The 16,529-nt window shown below is 38.9% G+C and overlaps 1 protein-coding gene across 1 annotated transcript; it reads right to left on the minus strand.

Moving 5' to 3' along the window:
* Nucleotides 1-6,772: 6,772 nt before the first annotated feature.
* wdr83 (WD repeat domain containing 83) lies at nucleotides 6,773-16,473 on the minus strand. Its single transcript, XM_034188935.1, has 10 exons — nucleotides 16,361-16,473; nucleotides 13,686-13,796; nucleotides 13,316-13,436; nucleotides 12,311-12,416; nucleotides 11,100-11,148; nucleotides 9,844-9,970; nucleotides 9,365-9,432; nucleotides 9,121-9,229; nucleotides 8,879-8,993; nucleotides 6,773-7,627 (listed from the first exon to the last, which is right to left on the minus strand). The coding sequence occupies exons 2-10, from the start codon at nucleotides 13,786-13,788 to the stop codon at nucleotides 7,472-7,474; spliced, it is 954 nt and encodes a 317-aa protein (XP_034044826.1). The 5' UTR covers nucleotides 13,789-13,796; nucleotides 16,361-16,473; the 3' UTR covers nucleotides 6,773-7,471.
* Between the last annotated feature and the right edge of the window lie 56 nt (nucleotides 16,474-16,529).

Genomic DNA, 16,529 nt, shown 5'->3' on the forward strand with positions numbered 1-16,529 from the left:
ATAAACCTACCGTTCGGAAGGATGTTTTTATATTTCATCTTCACCTGCTGCCAGGTGCGTTTGGCACTACTATTGCATCTGAAATATTGACAGGATTAAGAATAGCAATCATACAGTCAAGGTAGCCTATTTAGGAAACATTAAATTAACCTAACATTTATTAGTAGGCCTATGCCCACCTCTGAATCGTGTTGCATCTGGGGGTAATTAATGAAAGAAGGTCATTTTTTTACACATATTAGACATTCCACAGGTTAATCATCTGTAACAGGGGAACAACTGAATTGTACTTACGCATTTACCCAATCAGCAATACGTTGCCAACAAGCCTGTCTTGCTTTATTGGCAGACGATGTGTTCGATTTCCCCCTTAACATTAATTTAAATTCCTCGTAGCTCCGCATAATAATCATGCATTCTTCTTCGGTAAAGTAAGGTGACCGCGCCATCATTGTGCTGCAACCTGCCCCTTTTATGTGAACGTGCACAAACTCCAATTAGGTTAACACAGGTTCAACAAATCAACATCTTATCCAGCATCGTAGTACCGATTAACACCACTTGAGGAAACCAGGTTTTGTCAACCCTAGTTTAGGAGGTTGACCCTGGGTTACATCTGAGTAAGTTAACCCTGCTTCGTAGTACAGGCCCTGGAGTCAATTCAGTTGAATGGACATGATGTGGAAAGACACACACCAGTCTACATATAAGGTCCCGCAGTGGACAGTCAGAGCACAAACCAAGAATGAAGTCAAAGGAATTGTCTCTAGACCTCAGAGACAGCATTGTCTCAAAGCACAAATTAGGGGGAAGGGAACAGAAACATTTCTGCTGCTTTGAAGGTCCCAGTGAGCACAGTGGCCTCCATCATCTGTAAAAGTAAGAAGTTCAAATCCACCAGGACTCTCCTGAGGTTTCTTGAGGTCTGCTTGAGGTTTCTTCCTCAATATCATCAGAGGGAGTTTTTTCTTACCACTAGGCCTGTGTGTTTGCTCTGGGGGTTAGTAAGGTTAGACCTTACTTGTGTATAGCACCTCAAGCGCTATATAAACAATAATAATAATAATAAAAAAAAAAATTAAGCGCTGCAAATACTTTCCGGACACAATGTATGTTATACCCTTTCTTCTACTGGGGTCGGAAAAAACATTGGAAAAGAGTTGAGTACAATTATGAAAAATATTTTACACGCCTTGTGTATATATATATATATATATATATATATATATATATATATATATATATATATACACACACACATTTGCTGACTCTATATTGGATATTTGTTTGCAGCCTGATCCCATCAAATCTCAGATGCTAAGCAGAGGGGGTCCTGCTGAGTGCTTGGATGGAAGACACCAGGGGCCGTGTGCGTTTCTCCAGGTACACTGAAATTGCATCAGAAAGGACATCCGGCATAAAACCTGCACCAAATCCCAGTGCAGATTTGTACCGGATTTGCTGTGGCGACCAGGGGCAGGCGAAAGGACAACAACAAAGTAGTGGATATTTGACGACTGCACACTGCTGTGTCCCAATGGATGTGACACTGTAGCACCTCCTCCTGTTGGAATCACACAAACCAATTTAGGGCCAAGTGAATTTAAAGCTAATGGAACATAACTGAAAATCTGACTCTAATACCAACTGAATATAAAGCAAACAGCACTTTTAAAAGTTTTAAATGATCTTCTTTTAATTGTTGACTCTGGTTGCTCTGGGATTTTAGTTTTGTTAGATCTGACAGTAGCTTTTGATAGAGTTGACCACTGTATCTTACTGTTCCGTTTGAAGCATTATGCTGGTTTTAAAAGCATAGCACTGGACTGGTTCAAATCTTATCTTAGAGGCCAAAGTTTCTCTGTATATCTTGGGCCTCACCAGTCCGGTTCGGCACCCTTAAACTATGGTGTTCCACAGGGCTCTGTTTTAGGCCCCGCACTTTTATCACTTTATATGTTGCCACTTGGCACCATACTTTCAAAGTACAACATGGCCTTTCATTTTTATGCAGATGACCTGCAGATTTATTTGCCACTCAAATTCCAATCGAATTTTGTTGCCATTTTGGTAAACTGTCTGCAGGAAGTAAAAACTTGGTTGGCCCAAAATTTTTTAATTCTCAATGAGAAAAAAAACTGAAATTGTTGTTTTTAGTCCTATACTGTCTGCTGGCTCAACTGATGTGTTTGGTCCTTTGTCTCCCTACATACATGACTCTGTTAGAAACTTGGGGGTAATTTTTTGACAGTTCCTTTAAAATGGGCAAGCAAATTAATTCTGTGGTTAAGGCCAGTTTTTACCAACTCAGAATCTTAAGTAAAGTAAAATCCGATCTTCCAGCTTGTGTTTTTGAGCAAGTTATTCATTTGTTCATAACATCTCATTTAAATTACTGTAACTCGCTCTACTGTGGGCTGGACCCGTCCTCTCTAAAGTGTCTGCAGCAAGTCCAAAATGCTGCTGCACGACTGCTCACAGGGACGAGGAAGCGGGAGCATATTACCCCTGTGCTTGCCTCGCTCCATTGTCTCCCGGTCGCATTTAGGATTGATTTTAAGATTCTGTTTGTGTTTAAGTGTCTAAATGGGTTGGCTCCTGAATACCTCTCTGAGCTTCTGACTCCATATGTACCAGTGAAATCTGAAAACCAGCTTTTATTAAATGTGCCCAGATCTCGATTAAAGACTCGAGGTGATCGGGCCTTTTCGGTAGCTGCGCCCAAACAGTGGAACAGTTTGCCTTTAAACATCAGAGTTGCTCCAAATTTAGAGTCTTTTAAATCTGCTCTTAAGACATAATACAGCGTATTATTAATACAGTGTAAGGTGTTTGCGTCTGGTTTTATTTTTGTCTTTTGTTTATTTGGGTTTTAATTGCTCTGCTTTTCTAATGTTTTTGATATTGTTTTTTTAACATGTGAAGCACTTTGGACAGCTGGTGCTGTTGAAAATGTGCTATATAAATAAAATTGACATTGACAAAGTGAATCTAAAGTTAGGAGATCATATGCAATTCCCAATTTCAAGGTCCCATGATCCTTTGCACCCATGGAGGGGTTCCGGTTGTGTGCTAACGTGGCGTGGCACAGAGATTTGTTTTTTCTCAGAAATTAAGGATCTTCTGGAACGGGAATATCAATGGCACGAAACCTGCATGTGATTAGTTCTGAAAATAATGAATTAATTAAAAAAATCTATATACTGTATACATTAAATTATGTTTGAATGCCTTTGGTGACCGCATTTCACGCTGGTTTGTGTTTCTTTCATTCGTGCGTGATGAGCGGTGATGCCATTTTCGTTGTTTACAACCGGCGAGTCAAAGCGGAACCACTCCATGCGTTCCTGAGATGATGGGACCCAGAAAGACTCTAACGCAAAAGCTATTAATATAAAGCCATTAAGCTAACTCCAGCGCTGACTGAATATGTAGCTAAGTGAATTTTAAAGCAATCTGAAAAGCTACGAGACTCTAATACGCACTACCGGACAGCTCAGCGCACAGATCAGAGACATGCAACCAACAAGTAAAAAAATGTTTTAAATTTCCTGCCTGGAATGTACAACATGCTTTCCATTTCCTGCGCGGATCCCTTGGACACATTGATAAAGTGGACACATGTAGTCTGTCTGCCTGTGTGCGTGTAGCTGCTGATTCATTTATCAGACAAACCATCATCATCCCACTTTCATCTTTGCTCATTTCTGAGCAGTTCTTTAGAAAATCCGCCTCCAGTCTCCGGGAATCCTCTGGAAAAACATCTGGGGGAATCTCAACGATAAATCTGTGATTTACACCAATTAGATAATCCCAACAGGACAAATTCTGGGTCAACCGCCCGTCTCCGCCGCGTCTCAGGTGAGTGAGATCGTCTGCTGGCACGTAATGGGTTAGCGTCTCTCTCCTTTCACTCCGTACACCTCCTGCCTTCATCCTCCCTTCACCTCAGAGGGTTATAAATTGGAGGCCGCGACTCTGAGCATCACTTAAACCCACTAACGTGCTCCTGGTTCACTTTGGGTGACGGTTCTTGTGATCAGCAGACTGGCGATGAGGTCTGTGCTGAAACTGGTCGTGGTGCTGTTCTGCGTCCAGACGGGAGAGGGACGCCGCCTCAGGGCGCTGACTGGTAGGTGCTGCATGTGACCTTTGAGCTTTTGGCTAAAATGAAATTCCTGCTTTCTTTGAAGATGGTGTGTTAATTATTCTGATTGTAGAGTCTTAAAAGTTCTTTGGAAGAGAAACAATTCAACATTTACATCATGATTTGTTACCCGTTTAGATTTTTTTATTTTTGTTATATAAATTGCAAATATTTGGGATATTTTTCACTGTTACTGAACAGGATTCTCAAAAGTGAGTCAGGATTTGAAGCAGGGGTGTTACATTAACTATTTATTCACCAGATTCAATTAAACACACCATTAAGTGATGCTGCATCGTACAATCAGAGGTTTTACTAGACAGTAAATGGTATATGAATATGAATAAAGTCAGACCTGATTTTTCAAAACTGTAATTGATGCATTGTATTTGTACTATAAATCAAATATTCAATAATGATAATACATTTCTGACCTTCATGAACTCACCACAACTCTGTGGGTGTTTTTTTTTTTTTTAAATCAGAATTAGACAAAATTCTTATTACGTCTCTGCAAAATTGTAATTGGCACAGAGCACAAATGCAGAAACTGCTCTTCTGAAACAACCTGTGCTGTTCTAACATCATTCTAACACATGACTGCGTGCACACGTGGCATTCCACCGCTTAAAGTCAGCGAGGGGAATCGACAACCAGGTCCTTCAGCATCTGCAAAAAGTCAAGTCATGATGTTAGAGGGCATCAAGAGGTCAAACTGTGCCCGACACTGATGCTGAAATCCTGTGTAGGTCTACGCTTATCCAGAGAACTGATCAGGAATTGATAAAGTCTTTAATTGATAGATGTCGATAAAATCTTATCAATTTCCATCTGACTTAAAGAAATAAGTTATTTAAGAATAAACATTTTTAGGTACATTAAAGTTGGACATTGTGCCTCTACTCATTATTATGTTATTGCCTCTACTCATGAGATTTTAAGTCATTTTTTCAGTGATTCTGCAAAACTCAATTTTTTTTTGTTGCCATCATGGAAAGCGAGAGCGCGCGCGAGAGAGAGAAAACGCTTTAAATTTTGGTGACTATCTTTATTTGGCTCCAGCATTTTTGTTAACACTGTGTGATTCCATCATTGCTTTTTTCCATCACTTACATACACTTCTCAGTGAAAAGTGCAATGCACGTGTGACACATAAAGAGGTGCACGTTGGGCAGGTTTTATATTTAGTGTGATACATTTTTATATAAAACACAATCCAGAAGGGAATTTGATGGATTTTTAGCTGCAAAATTCAAAGTTACAGCACACGTTCATGTTATTCGGAGAACATCAGAGCAGACTTATCTTTTCTGTAGGGGAATATTTCTCGGTCTGATGTATCTGCGGTGCTCTCCATCTTTTCCAGATCAGAGACAAGACATGTCGTCTCCGCACACGACCCCAAGTGAGGACGAGAGAAGCGGAGGAACAGCTGAGGAACACGGTCAGAGAGAAGGTTCTGCCGTCAGGTCCTCATTCATCTCAGCCTTTGGCGTCCGGGGCCGGGCCCGCCGCTCCACCCCAGAGGGCCAGTGCAGCCTGCACTCGGTCCAGCTGCAGGTCCGAGACCTGGGACTAGGCTACGACTCAGACGAGACCATCCTGTTCAAGTACTGCAGCGGGACATGCCCCCGCCTTCGCTCCAACCACGACCTCACCCTTAGCAACCTGCTGATCAGCGGCATGCTCCCCCACCAGGTGCCCGGGGAGATGCGGCACAGCGCCCCCTGCTGCAGAGCCACGCACCACGAGGACATGGCCTTCCTCGATAATTCACACCGCTGGCACAAAGTGGAGAAGGTGCTGGCTGCAGGCTGCAGCTGTGTGGGGTAGAGGAGATGGCCTCTTGACCTTTGACCTGTCATCACAGGTTAAACATATCTGACTTGTGAGCAGTTCAGTCACATGGTTTTATGTCTCAGATGATCCCGTTAAATAATTCTTAGAGGCTTAAAAAAGGATTGGAGAAAAAAGTGTGGAAAATTGACTTTAGCGTTTTCTTCCCAGTTTGGGGCCATTTACAGTCATCTTGTGACCCCAGTCAAGGGAGCTGACCTCAAGTTTGGAACCAATGGGTGAGAAGGGGAGGTGATGGTCACTGATGATTTGGGAGGACAAATGACAACTGTGGGACATGAGGTGGTCAGAAAATTTAATCTTTTGAGCAAAAACCTCCCAACTTTAATGATTCTGATTCAAATATTTCATCTTCAGTTTTGGATCTTGAGTCCATGTTGGAATTTGAGGGCATTCAGGTTCATGAGATGTTTTAAAAACTACTCTGATAAGCTACAATCAAGCCTGACTTTGTGAAGAATGGTTTTGTTTTGTTTTTAGAGACCTGACACCTGCAGCATGAACACAGAAGTATAATGTTGGAATCCTGAGGTGTTGCTCTTCAGTTGTAAATAATTTATAAAATGAAAAGTCATATTTTGGATTATTTGACAAAGTGGTCTAAAAAGGACCCATGAAGAAGAAATAGAACTTGACTATTTTTGTAAATAATCTGAGGCGTATTTATTTTTGTGCAGTTTGAGCGTGAAAATGTGGATTCACGTGTACAATGCAGCGTAACGACATCAGACGCAGCGGAGTCAAGTTTTGTCAATTTCAAAGTAGCCAGTTTGAAAAAATGTATTTATAAGTTATTTATTTATTTCATGCCATTGTTTTTTTTTTTGTCTGGCTGATTAACTTATTTTGTAATATGTCTATTGTATGTACAGTTTCAAATAAAAACAAACTTGTAAGTAATCGTGTCTATGCAGTGATGTACGCAGAAAAACACATTTCATATGAGAAAATGTTTATAAAAAATATTGACACAAATACAAAAATCTGCAACAGGAAGAGTTTTTTTTTCCCTCACACATCATCCAGAGCTTTAAAGTAAATTTTGTCAAACATAAATTTTTTTGTCAGTTGGTATTTTTAGCACTTGGGGTTCAGATTCCCAAAAAATGTAGCCCACATCCCCCTTGTGGGCTGTGAAGGTACTGCCGGTGGGGTGTGAGAAGTCACTAAAATAAAACTAAGTAAAGTTTAAAACTAACCCCTAATATTTCTGATTACATTCAAAATGTAATCAGAAATAAAAAAAACAAAACCATGGGATTTAAACTGTGCGTTATCCTTCAAATTTAACATGATGTACATTTTGAAATACTTCATTTTCGTCTCATGTGTGGATCAAATTTGTGATTTAAAGTTTGGGTGGGCCACAGAGTTCTTGCGTAACAAAACACATTTAGATATTTATACACTTATTTTACAAGCCCATCAGCTACCATCTTACTAGAGACATGTCGTTTTTGGTGACATTCACCCTTCCTCCGTAGCCATCGCATCCTCCTCTGGCTCCAGCCCCCAGACGTGAACACGCCCCTCCATGGAGGTGAGGAGGCAGGTGTCCGTGGGGTGGAAGGACAGTGACTGGACGACAGCCTTCCCCACCGGCAGCTTCAGAGACAAAGAGCCCTGCAGAGCAGAAAACCGTCGGGTTATAAAGCCGATTAATATCCTTTTATCTGGATCACAGACATCAGCAACGAAATGAAAAATCCTTATAGAGACCTGATCTTTAAGGAGGCCTGACAGCCGCTGCACGCTCATAAAATGAATTAGAAACAAAACACCAGAGACAAAAGCCTGAATGTCAAAAAATACACTTTAAAGTCAGAACGGGACAAAGTTACTACATTTATTTTAGCTGTTCATCATGTACTCAAATGTTTTTTTTTTTCCTATTTGTTCTCATGTCGTTTCATCTCTGTTGAGACTGGAGGTTATTGTCAATTATTAATTATATTTCAGATGTTAAAAGATTTAAACATACTGTACTTTCTGGAGAATACATTGCGTTTTATTGTTATATACTGAAAAATCATGCATTTGCTATTCATAATTATAATAATTATTTATTTTGGACTTTCACAGGAATCAAGGGAATAAAATAAACTTTAACAATAAATTAAGAAGTACACTACAATAATGCACAAAAATCCCAAATTAATGAGTTGATAAGACAGATAATGTGACCTATATTCCGGTCTGACTTATATATGGGCTTTTGATCTTTAAGAGGCACTTTTTTAATATGTGCAACTTATACTCTGTAAAATACTGAGCTGACTGTGTAATTAGGATAGCATCAGTCAAATGCTCAAAATAACATGTTGTCTATTTCATGTATTTGTCTTTATCAATGTGGAATTTGTGGTTTGTCCCCTTGAGTGCGCAAAATCCTGGGAGGAATCATGAAAATAGGTGATTATCACAGAGAAAAGCAGAAGCATTTATGAAAAATATTTATTTTTTAACTTTTCCCACAAAAAAATGACAAGTTATGCCGAGGTAGGTTAAACTAGATGTCCAATGTGGGGGCTAACGAGCCAAACATGTCTCACACTCTTTTTGTTTTAGCTCATCATGACAACTGACAAGCTCTCCACATGTAAACAAATGACTGTTATGAGATTAAAGAGCAGTGTCTGCATTATATGGGAATTTTGTTTCAGATTTAGCATTTTAATTCTGTAAAATATCATACATTTAATTATAATGTAATTCACACATTATCAAGGCTTGTTTTTGGCATTCAAAGGAAAGAATTTGGGAACGTCTGATATAAATATGTGTCTGATTTGTCACAATTAACAAAGAATTATAGACAGAAAAATGTCAAGTCTCTCTTAAACCTGGTGAAATTCAACGAGTTGGTGACGTTACCTCCACCAGGTCCCAGCAGTAAACATGTCCGTCCTCTGAGCAGCACAGCACATGTGTGTCTTTACTGGACAGGCAGCAGTCCAACTTATAGCCTTTCATCTTGTGCCCTGAATACCTGAACAACAAGGAAAACCACATGTGGATTAGCTAGTCATCAAGGTCACAAGGACATGAATGTGAGCCTTTATTGCAAAACAACACTAAGCAGCGCCACACTGATCGGTCTGCAGAACGGCACTCACTCTCCCAGCATTTCTCCGGTGCTTTTGTCCAGCAGTCTGACAGTGGAGTCCAGGCTGGAGCTCAGGGTGCACTGGCTGTCCTGACTGAAACACACGCAGGTGATGGGACCTGGAACCGAACAGACACGCAAGTTAATAATTCAGCACGTCAGGGTCAAGCACGAGGTGCGGACAAGTAACAGCAGAAAAACAGGTTTAAAAAGGAGCACTGTCCAAAATAAAAGGGAAAGAGAAGCTTACTGACTGTTGATGAAGTCCACGTGCAGCTGTCCCATTCTGAGGTCGTAGCGTCGCACTCTGCCATCCACCGAGCTAAACACAAGATTTTTACATTCTCACAATCTTGTGCCAGTAAAACAAAATAAAACTGATTGAAAGAGGACTTTGCAAATGAATACAAAAAAAAAAAAAATAAAAATAAAATAATAATGTTTGAGAAGAGGTTAGGTTGTTTTTATTGGTACTTTTGTAAACAAAGCAAAAAAAAAGAAGTATTTTTTTATTATGATTAGAAGACAAACACACAGAATATTAATTTTTATTATTAAAAATAGTTTGGTCAAACTATCATACAAAAATAAAATAAATAAATATGAACTGATCAATATAGTTAAGGAAAGAAAAGAGTGTCGGTGGTGGTTAATGAAAAGCAAATCTGTTTAAGATGATGTTAAATTAAACTGTAATGGCTTTGTTGGCAAAAGAAAAATCTACTTTTCTCACCCTGTAAGCAGCTCGTGTTGTGCCACCTTCAGGCTGCTGACGCTGTCACGAGCCTCATCCAGAATCTGGATGGGCTCAAATCTCCGAGACCTGATGTCCCAGCAACGTACCGTCCCATCTATAGACCCTGGATGTTGTCAAATCACAAAGCACACACAAAAAATGTGATCTCTTCAGAGGTTTCTGGAAAAATAGTTGCAGGCATTTATTGTCAGAGGCAGAGTGCAGGTAGGACAGTTTGGAGACAAAATGAGAGAAGAGAGACTGAGATGGCTTGGACACGTACAGAGGAGAGACTCAGGGAATACAGGGAGAAGGATGCTGAGGATGGAGCCACCAGACAGGAGAACAAGTAGACCAAAGAGGAGGTTCATGGATGGGGTGAGGGAGGACATGCAGGTGGTCAGCGTGATGGAAGAAGGCTCAGAGAACAGGGTGAGATGGAGACAAACGCTTGGGACGGAAGCAACGGAAAGACAAAGAAGTTGAGCTAATGCCATTTTGGCATTCTTTAAGATGCCAACACTTCTTTCAAGAAAAGGCCTCTGGAAATCAAAATCTGCTATAAAGAAAATGTTTATTGGTTTACAGAAGGATTAGTAAAAACTAATTTAGTGACAAGGTCTAGGATCTGACATTTTAGACTGGATCCAGAAAAAAAGCATAGAATGAAGGAGTTTTGAAGTGGAATTTTAACATTTTGAGAAAGAACATTTTTAATAATGAACCACAATAAAACTCTGTGAAAAGAACCTGTGTAATCTGGTGCAGAAACCATTTCAGTTTGAGTATTTCAGAATACAATTTTAACATTAGTACACTCTGTGTCAGCCTGATCCCGTCAGATCTCAGAAGCTAAGCAGTGCGGGACCTGGTTAGTACTTGGATGGGAGACCTCTTTGGAACACCAGCGGCTGTGTGTGTTTCTCCAGGTAACACTGGAGTTGCGTCAGGAAGGGCATCCAGCGTAAAACTTGTGCCAAATATCAATGTGGATCTGGTTGTATACGCTGTGGCGACCCCAAACACAAAACGGGAGCAGCCGAATGGACAACAACAACAAGCCTTCGGTGTCTTGGTGGATGTATACAGTCCATTGTGCTATCCTGTTGTTTTTAATGCTACATAATTTGAATCTAATACAGTCTAACACACTTAACCCTTGTCCTACTGACCCTTAAAACAAATTCAACAGAAGTAAAGCAAAATAAAAAGGACTCCTGTGCCATGGATTTTATGAGTGTCATGTGACTCACCGGACAGGATGACAGTTGCCTCCTCATTGAACTGGACACAGTTTACTTTCTGAGAAAAGAAAACTTGTAATAAGCTACAAATTATATACACTCTAAATCTACATTTACATATGAGGGTAAAGTGATGAATTTTTTATCATAATCAAGATAAATATTTGTCACTGTGAATTCACACCGTTTGCTCAATACTTTATTGATGCATCTCTGGCAGCAATTACAGACTCAAGTCTGTGTGAATATTTATGTACATGTGATTCCTTCATTTGTTTTTTTATTTTAATAAATTTGCAAAAATCTAAAAAAAAAAAAAAAAAAAACTTTTTTCACATTGTCATTATGGGGTATTGTGTGTAGATTTTTGAGCAAAAAAATGAATTTCATCCATTCTGGATTAAGGCTGTAACATAAAATGTGAAAAAAGTGAAGCACTGTGAATACTTTCTGGATGCACCGTATGTCTGCAGAACAGACACTAATCTATGCTAACATACAAAAACATTTTACACTCCAGACTTCTTTAGTGCTGCACTTCCGTTTGCTGTGTGACACTGCTCATAGCCGCAACGTGGAATTTACCACATCTAGACGAACAACCACCCGTGTACACCGGCCAAAGCAATTCTATAGTAATGGAATTACAATGACATCAATATTTAGCCATGTATTAGCTTAGCATAAAATTTTGCTCTAATTACAGTTCTGTTACTGTAGAATTACCTACTGATGTGCAGTAGTGCTGCAGTGTTTGTTAGCTTTGACTGAGTGTGTGCTCAGAGCACACAGACACTGTGGATGTGCACAGACACGGCAGAAAAATTGGACCTGTTTTCAAACAAGTACTCTACTCATAAGTCAGGAAGCCACTCCTGTTTTATTCAAGAGGAAGGCAGACAACGCATTGATGTGTCTGTTGTGTCGCCTCACTTCAGCTTTCAAACTATTAATTGTACAATAAAAGGTTACATCAGTGTCATTTTGCAAAGGCAAATACAGCAAATGACTTAGATCACGGAGAGAAAAAACTATGAAGAGGGTGAAATACAAATAAACCTGTCAGCAAGGTCAGTCTGAGGGTCACAGGATTTACAGCTGGAGCCACTCTGTTTTATCGAGTCAGTTACTGTTATCTCAAAGATCAAGTTTTCGCTACATTGTTGCAGCTACAAATCTGATCATAATCACGACAACTGGTTGACGACTTGTAAACTGACCCCGGCGTGACCTCTGAGTTTGCGTGTGACCTGCCCTGTGGCCACATCCCAAAGGATCACCGTCTTATCAGAGCTGCAGGAGCAGATATGGCTGTTGTCACAGGAGCTGTGGAGGAAACCAAAGAGAAGAAAGCAAGGACTGTTATTTCACACAAAGCCAAAAAGGTGCATTAGTGGATTTTCACTTCAAATCAGCCACAGTGGCATTAATAGATTAAATATAATTTCTTCAGTTGTGGTGACACATGCTTTAAAAATAAAACCAGGAGCTAAATGATCCTTCTGTGTAACATGAACTGAAGCAATAGCATCAGTTTGCAGAAACAACCAAATGCTTCTAGCAAAAGATAACTGCTGTTTCTCAGCTCTCAAAGTCAACTGACAGTCAGTCAAAAACAGATTTACTCATAACAACACTGCCCCCATTTCAACATGTCACCATTAAATTAATTAAGTAAGTACAGGAGTTTGATACAAACTGATTGATACAAATAAACTCCAAGACACAGTTAGTAGTTTGGTAACATGCATGCATCCATCCCCTGACTTTTCTCAAGAAAACTATCCATGAAATGACAATTTATTTGCGTTAAACTAAAGTGTGCAGTGTGACATGTTATCCATCAATCCATAACTCTGGGTTTGGTATTTTTATTTAATTTTTGTTGTGTTGTGGAGATTAGTTTTCACTCCAACCTTAGAATGTATAAATTTACAAATTTTAATATATGGAAAAGTCTCCTGAATTCTTGTTTATTGTGATGTCATAAAAAGTAAACATAATTTAAAAAGGTAGATTTAAAGGTAAAGAGTTCCCAAACTTTTCAATACCACCAATATGTACGGCAATTAATATTGTAATAAAAAATAACGGAGGCTTGTGGTGTAATACAAAATTCAATTATATTTCAGTGTCATATCTGTTCGTCCTGCAATTTCAATGCTGTGGTTTTCATTTGGTCTCCTGAATATCGTAGTAGAGGTTGGATGAAGGGAGTCTCTTACCTGTCTGCATCCAGGACTTCGTACCCGTGACCACTGTACGTCTTCAGCAGGATCCCTCTGCTCACGCTCCACAGCTTCAGAGATTTGTCACTGCCACAGGACAGCAGGTAGTTTCCATCAACTAAAGAGGAAAAGACCGACGGAGACATAAACAGATGTAAGCTAACATATGGTGGACGTTAAAGCACCTGGAAAAATAATATGTGATACTACAGGTGATAAAATGTGGACAGGGACAAACATTTTGTTGTTTTAGTTGTTGCAGTACATTCAAGTGCAGAGTTTCACTTCTAATTTGAGGTGATTTGTGTTAGAAAGCTGGCACTCTTAATTAATTTGCTACAAGTGATCACAACTTTTTTTGTCTTACCGTTGAAGCGCACGGCTCTGACGGCTCCCTGCTGACAGTCGATAGTCCTCAGCAGATGCTGGGGAAGCTGAGGAGCCTGAGGTTTGGGCAGCGGAAATGCCATGGCTTCATCTGTCAGAACAACCAATCAATCAGTCAGCTGGCAGAACATTAAGCATTCATCATCACTCAGGAACAACATTCTTTAAAATGTTTTTCAAATTTATTCAAACTCTCCAAATCTGAGAATGTGCAGCTTTTCTCTCTTTTTTTTCTTGGTCCGGTAAAATTATCATTGGATTCTGTTCCCTTGTTCTTAGGGACATTGTGATCTGCACGAATATGTTATTATTGTGGTTTCTGACATTAAAAAAAAATATTCTTGGGGACTTTTTGACATTTTTCCTTTCATTTTTTGCAGAAAATATATTTTCTCCTGGTTATTTTCAGAACATATTAGACTGGCACCATTTTAATTTAAACTGTGTTCCACAAAACCGGTTCCGTATTGTATCATGTCATGCAAGTGATTGGTAAAAATTTAAATTAGAGTTCTCGTAAGACTATATTTATTGTTTTATTTTTTTTTTTAAATAGTGTTATTTGCAGGTATTTACTGATCTGCACTTGTGTGCCCTTCAGCAAGACAGCGAGTCTCAAATTGTTCTCAATGCAATCCAACTTGGTAACTGTCCCAGGTACAGATAATTTTGGAAGCTTTAGTGTCAGCCAGCTGTTAAAATATTGCCAAAACTATGAATCACACAAAAAGATGAAGAAAAAAAGACAGAATAAAGCACAGAAGATGTTGCTTTGCTCTCTGGAAAATAGGAATGAGTATTATTAATGCTGAGAAGTCTGTAAGGGGATATTAGAACCATTTGGGCATCCATCTGTCTGGAGCTACAGTCAGGTCCACACGTTTTGGACAGCAACACAATTTTTAGAACTTTGCCTTGATACACCACCGCAATGGAGTTGAAATTAAACAATTAAGATCAGTTTTTACCTTTAATTCAATGCATTTAACAAAAAGAACACAATAATACAAACAATATCGTGTTGTAAATCTGTCTGGAATAGGCAGTATTCAAAAACTGAGTGAATGCGCAAGAAGGCCAGTGAGGGAAGCCACCAAGACACCCATCACAACCATTAAGGATTTAAAGCATTTTGTGGTTGTAATCGGGAGAAACTGTACATGGTGCACATTTTGTCTGTTACACAGCTTCATGGTAGAGTTTATCCCATAGCCATTCCTAAGTGGCATGTATGATAACTTCAAGCAAAGACTCATTGCAGAGTTGTTGTTGTAAGTGGTCAGACATTGGACATCTGAGCCATAGGCCTCGGGTCTGAATCCCAGACTTAAGCATAGTCTTTTTTTTCTTTTTCAAGTATAAAATGTAAATATGACAGTCATCATAACCAGAGACAGTGATTAAAATACAATTTCAAAAGGCAATCTTGGCTCTACGTATGGATAGAAACAAAAGAAAAGATACACAGCTTTATAATAATGTCACCTAACTGACCAATCAGAAACACTACTTTTAAACAGAATTGCATATCAGCAATATGGCTACATACGTATAGCCACTACCATGAATAAATGCCATTACCCAACAACAAAATCTGCTGCTGAATGACACCAACAACTGACAAAATAAACGTTTGTTCCTGCTTGCCGCTACCAGAGATGTTTTGCTGACCAGAAAAACAGAGAACATCAATCAATCATATTCATCTAACCTGCTAATTTGTGGTCAGAAACTGTTTAAATTCAGCTGTACTAAAATACAAAATGGAGCAAAATGGAGCCTAATAATCACAAAATTGGGGTAAAATGTTATGAAATGGAGCAGACTCACCCAGAATGACTCCAAATATGATTAAATACGATGCAATTAATTATTTTTATTTAATTATTTTAAGCATAATGGAACAAAATGGGGACTGATGATAACAAAACGGGGCTAAAACGTAGCGAAATGGAGAAGACTGATTCCAAATATGATTCAATTAATTACTTTTATTTAATTTTTTTAGTAAAATGGGAAATGATAATAACGAAATGGGGTTAAAACTTAACAAAATGGAGCAGACTGACCCACTGACATAAGTTTCATCTCTTGAATACCAGAAGGCGCACCTGCACCTAATACATGTACTGAGCGCATCTCACAAAAAGACAAACACCAAGAAATTAAATAAAAGTACATATTTGGAGTCAGTCTGGTTCACTCTGCTCCATTCTGTTACATTTTACCTCCATTTCGTGATTATCAATCCCCATTTCACCCCATTTCGTCCATTTCGTATTTTAGTATGGCCGTTTAAATTTTATACTCATAATTTCAAAAAGTACCTTTACTACCCTCTGGTGGTTGCAAGTGGGCAATTACATTTACCAACCCTTCATGGACATCAACCAGATCTGATTCTACTGTTTTACAATATTAACAAAATGAACACTGACTTTATGTGTAACCACACAAATAGTACAACAAATATGACTTTTTTTTTTTTTTTGAAGAGCTGGTAACTGTTTAAGTTACTTCAGATGAAAACTAAACAAACTCTACTGGCTTATTAAATAACAGTAAATTAAAAATGACCCATTAATTAAAAAAAATAGAATAAATTAGTATCTTTATTTAAAATCGTAAAACAGACATCTGAATTAACGTACTTACTCAAACGGCTTTATTAATATTCCATGCTCAGTGCTCAGTCAAAAAGTTTGCAAAGGTTGAAGATAAAAAACGAGTTCACGCTACATTCTGTAGCTTCCTCCATAAAGTACGCGCAATGCATACTGGGAGCAGAAGCTATTATCAAAATAAAAGCTCCAAACAAACCCTC

This window comes from Thalassophryne amazonica, chromosome 15 (assembly GCF_902500255.1).
Source record: "Thalassophryne amazonica chromosome 15, fThaAma1.1, whole genome shotgun sequence".
Lineage (NCBI taxonomy): Eukaryota > Metazoa > Chordata > Actinopteri > Batrachoidiformes > Batrachoididae > Thalassophryne > Thalassophryne amazonica.

Excerpts from the sequence above, each read along its gene's own strand:
- wdr83 (XM_034188935.1), bottom strand. The coding sequence starts at position 13,788 with ATGGCATTTCCGCTGCCCAAACCTCAGGCTCCTCAGCTTCCCCAGCAT. Across the intron at positions 12,417-13,315 it reads GAAGTCCTGGATGCAGACAG|CTCCTGTGACAACAGCCATA; the intron begins GTAAGAGACTCC and ends TTTCCTCCACAG. Across the intron at positions 8,994-9,120 it reads ACCGGAGAAATGCTGGGAGA|GTATTCAGGGCACAAGATGA; the intron begins GTGAGTGCCGTT and ends CTTGTTGTTCAG.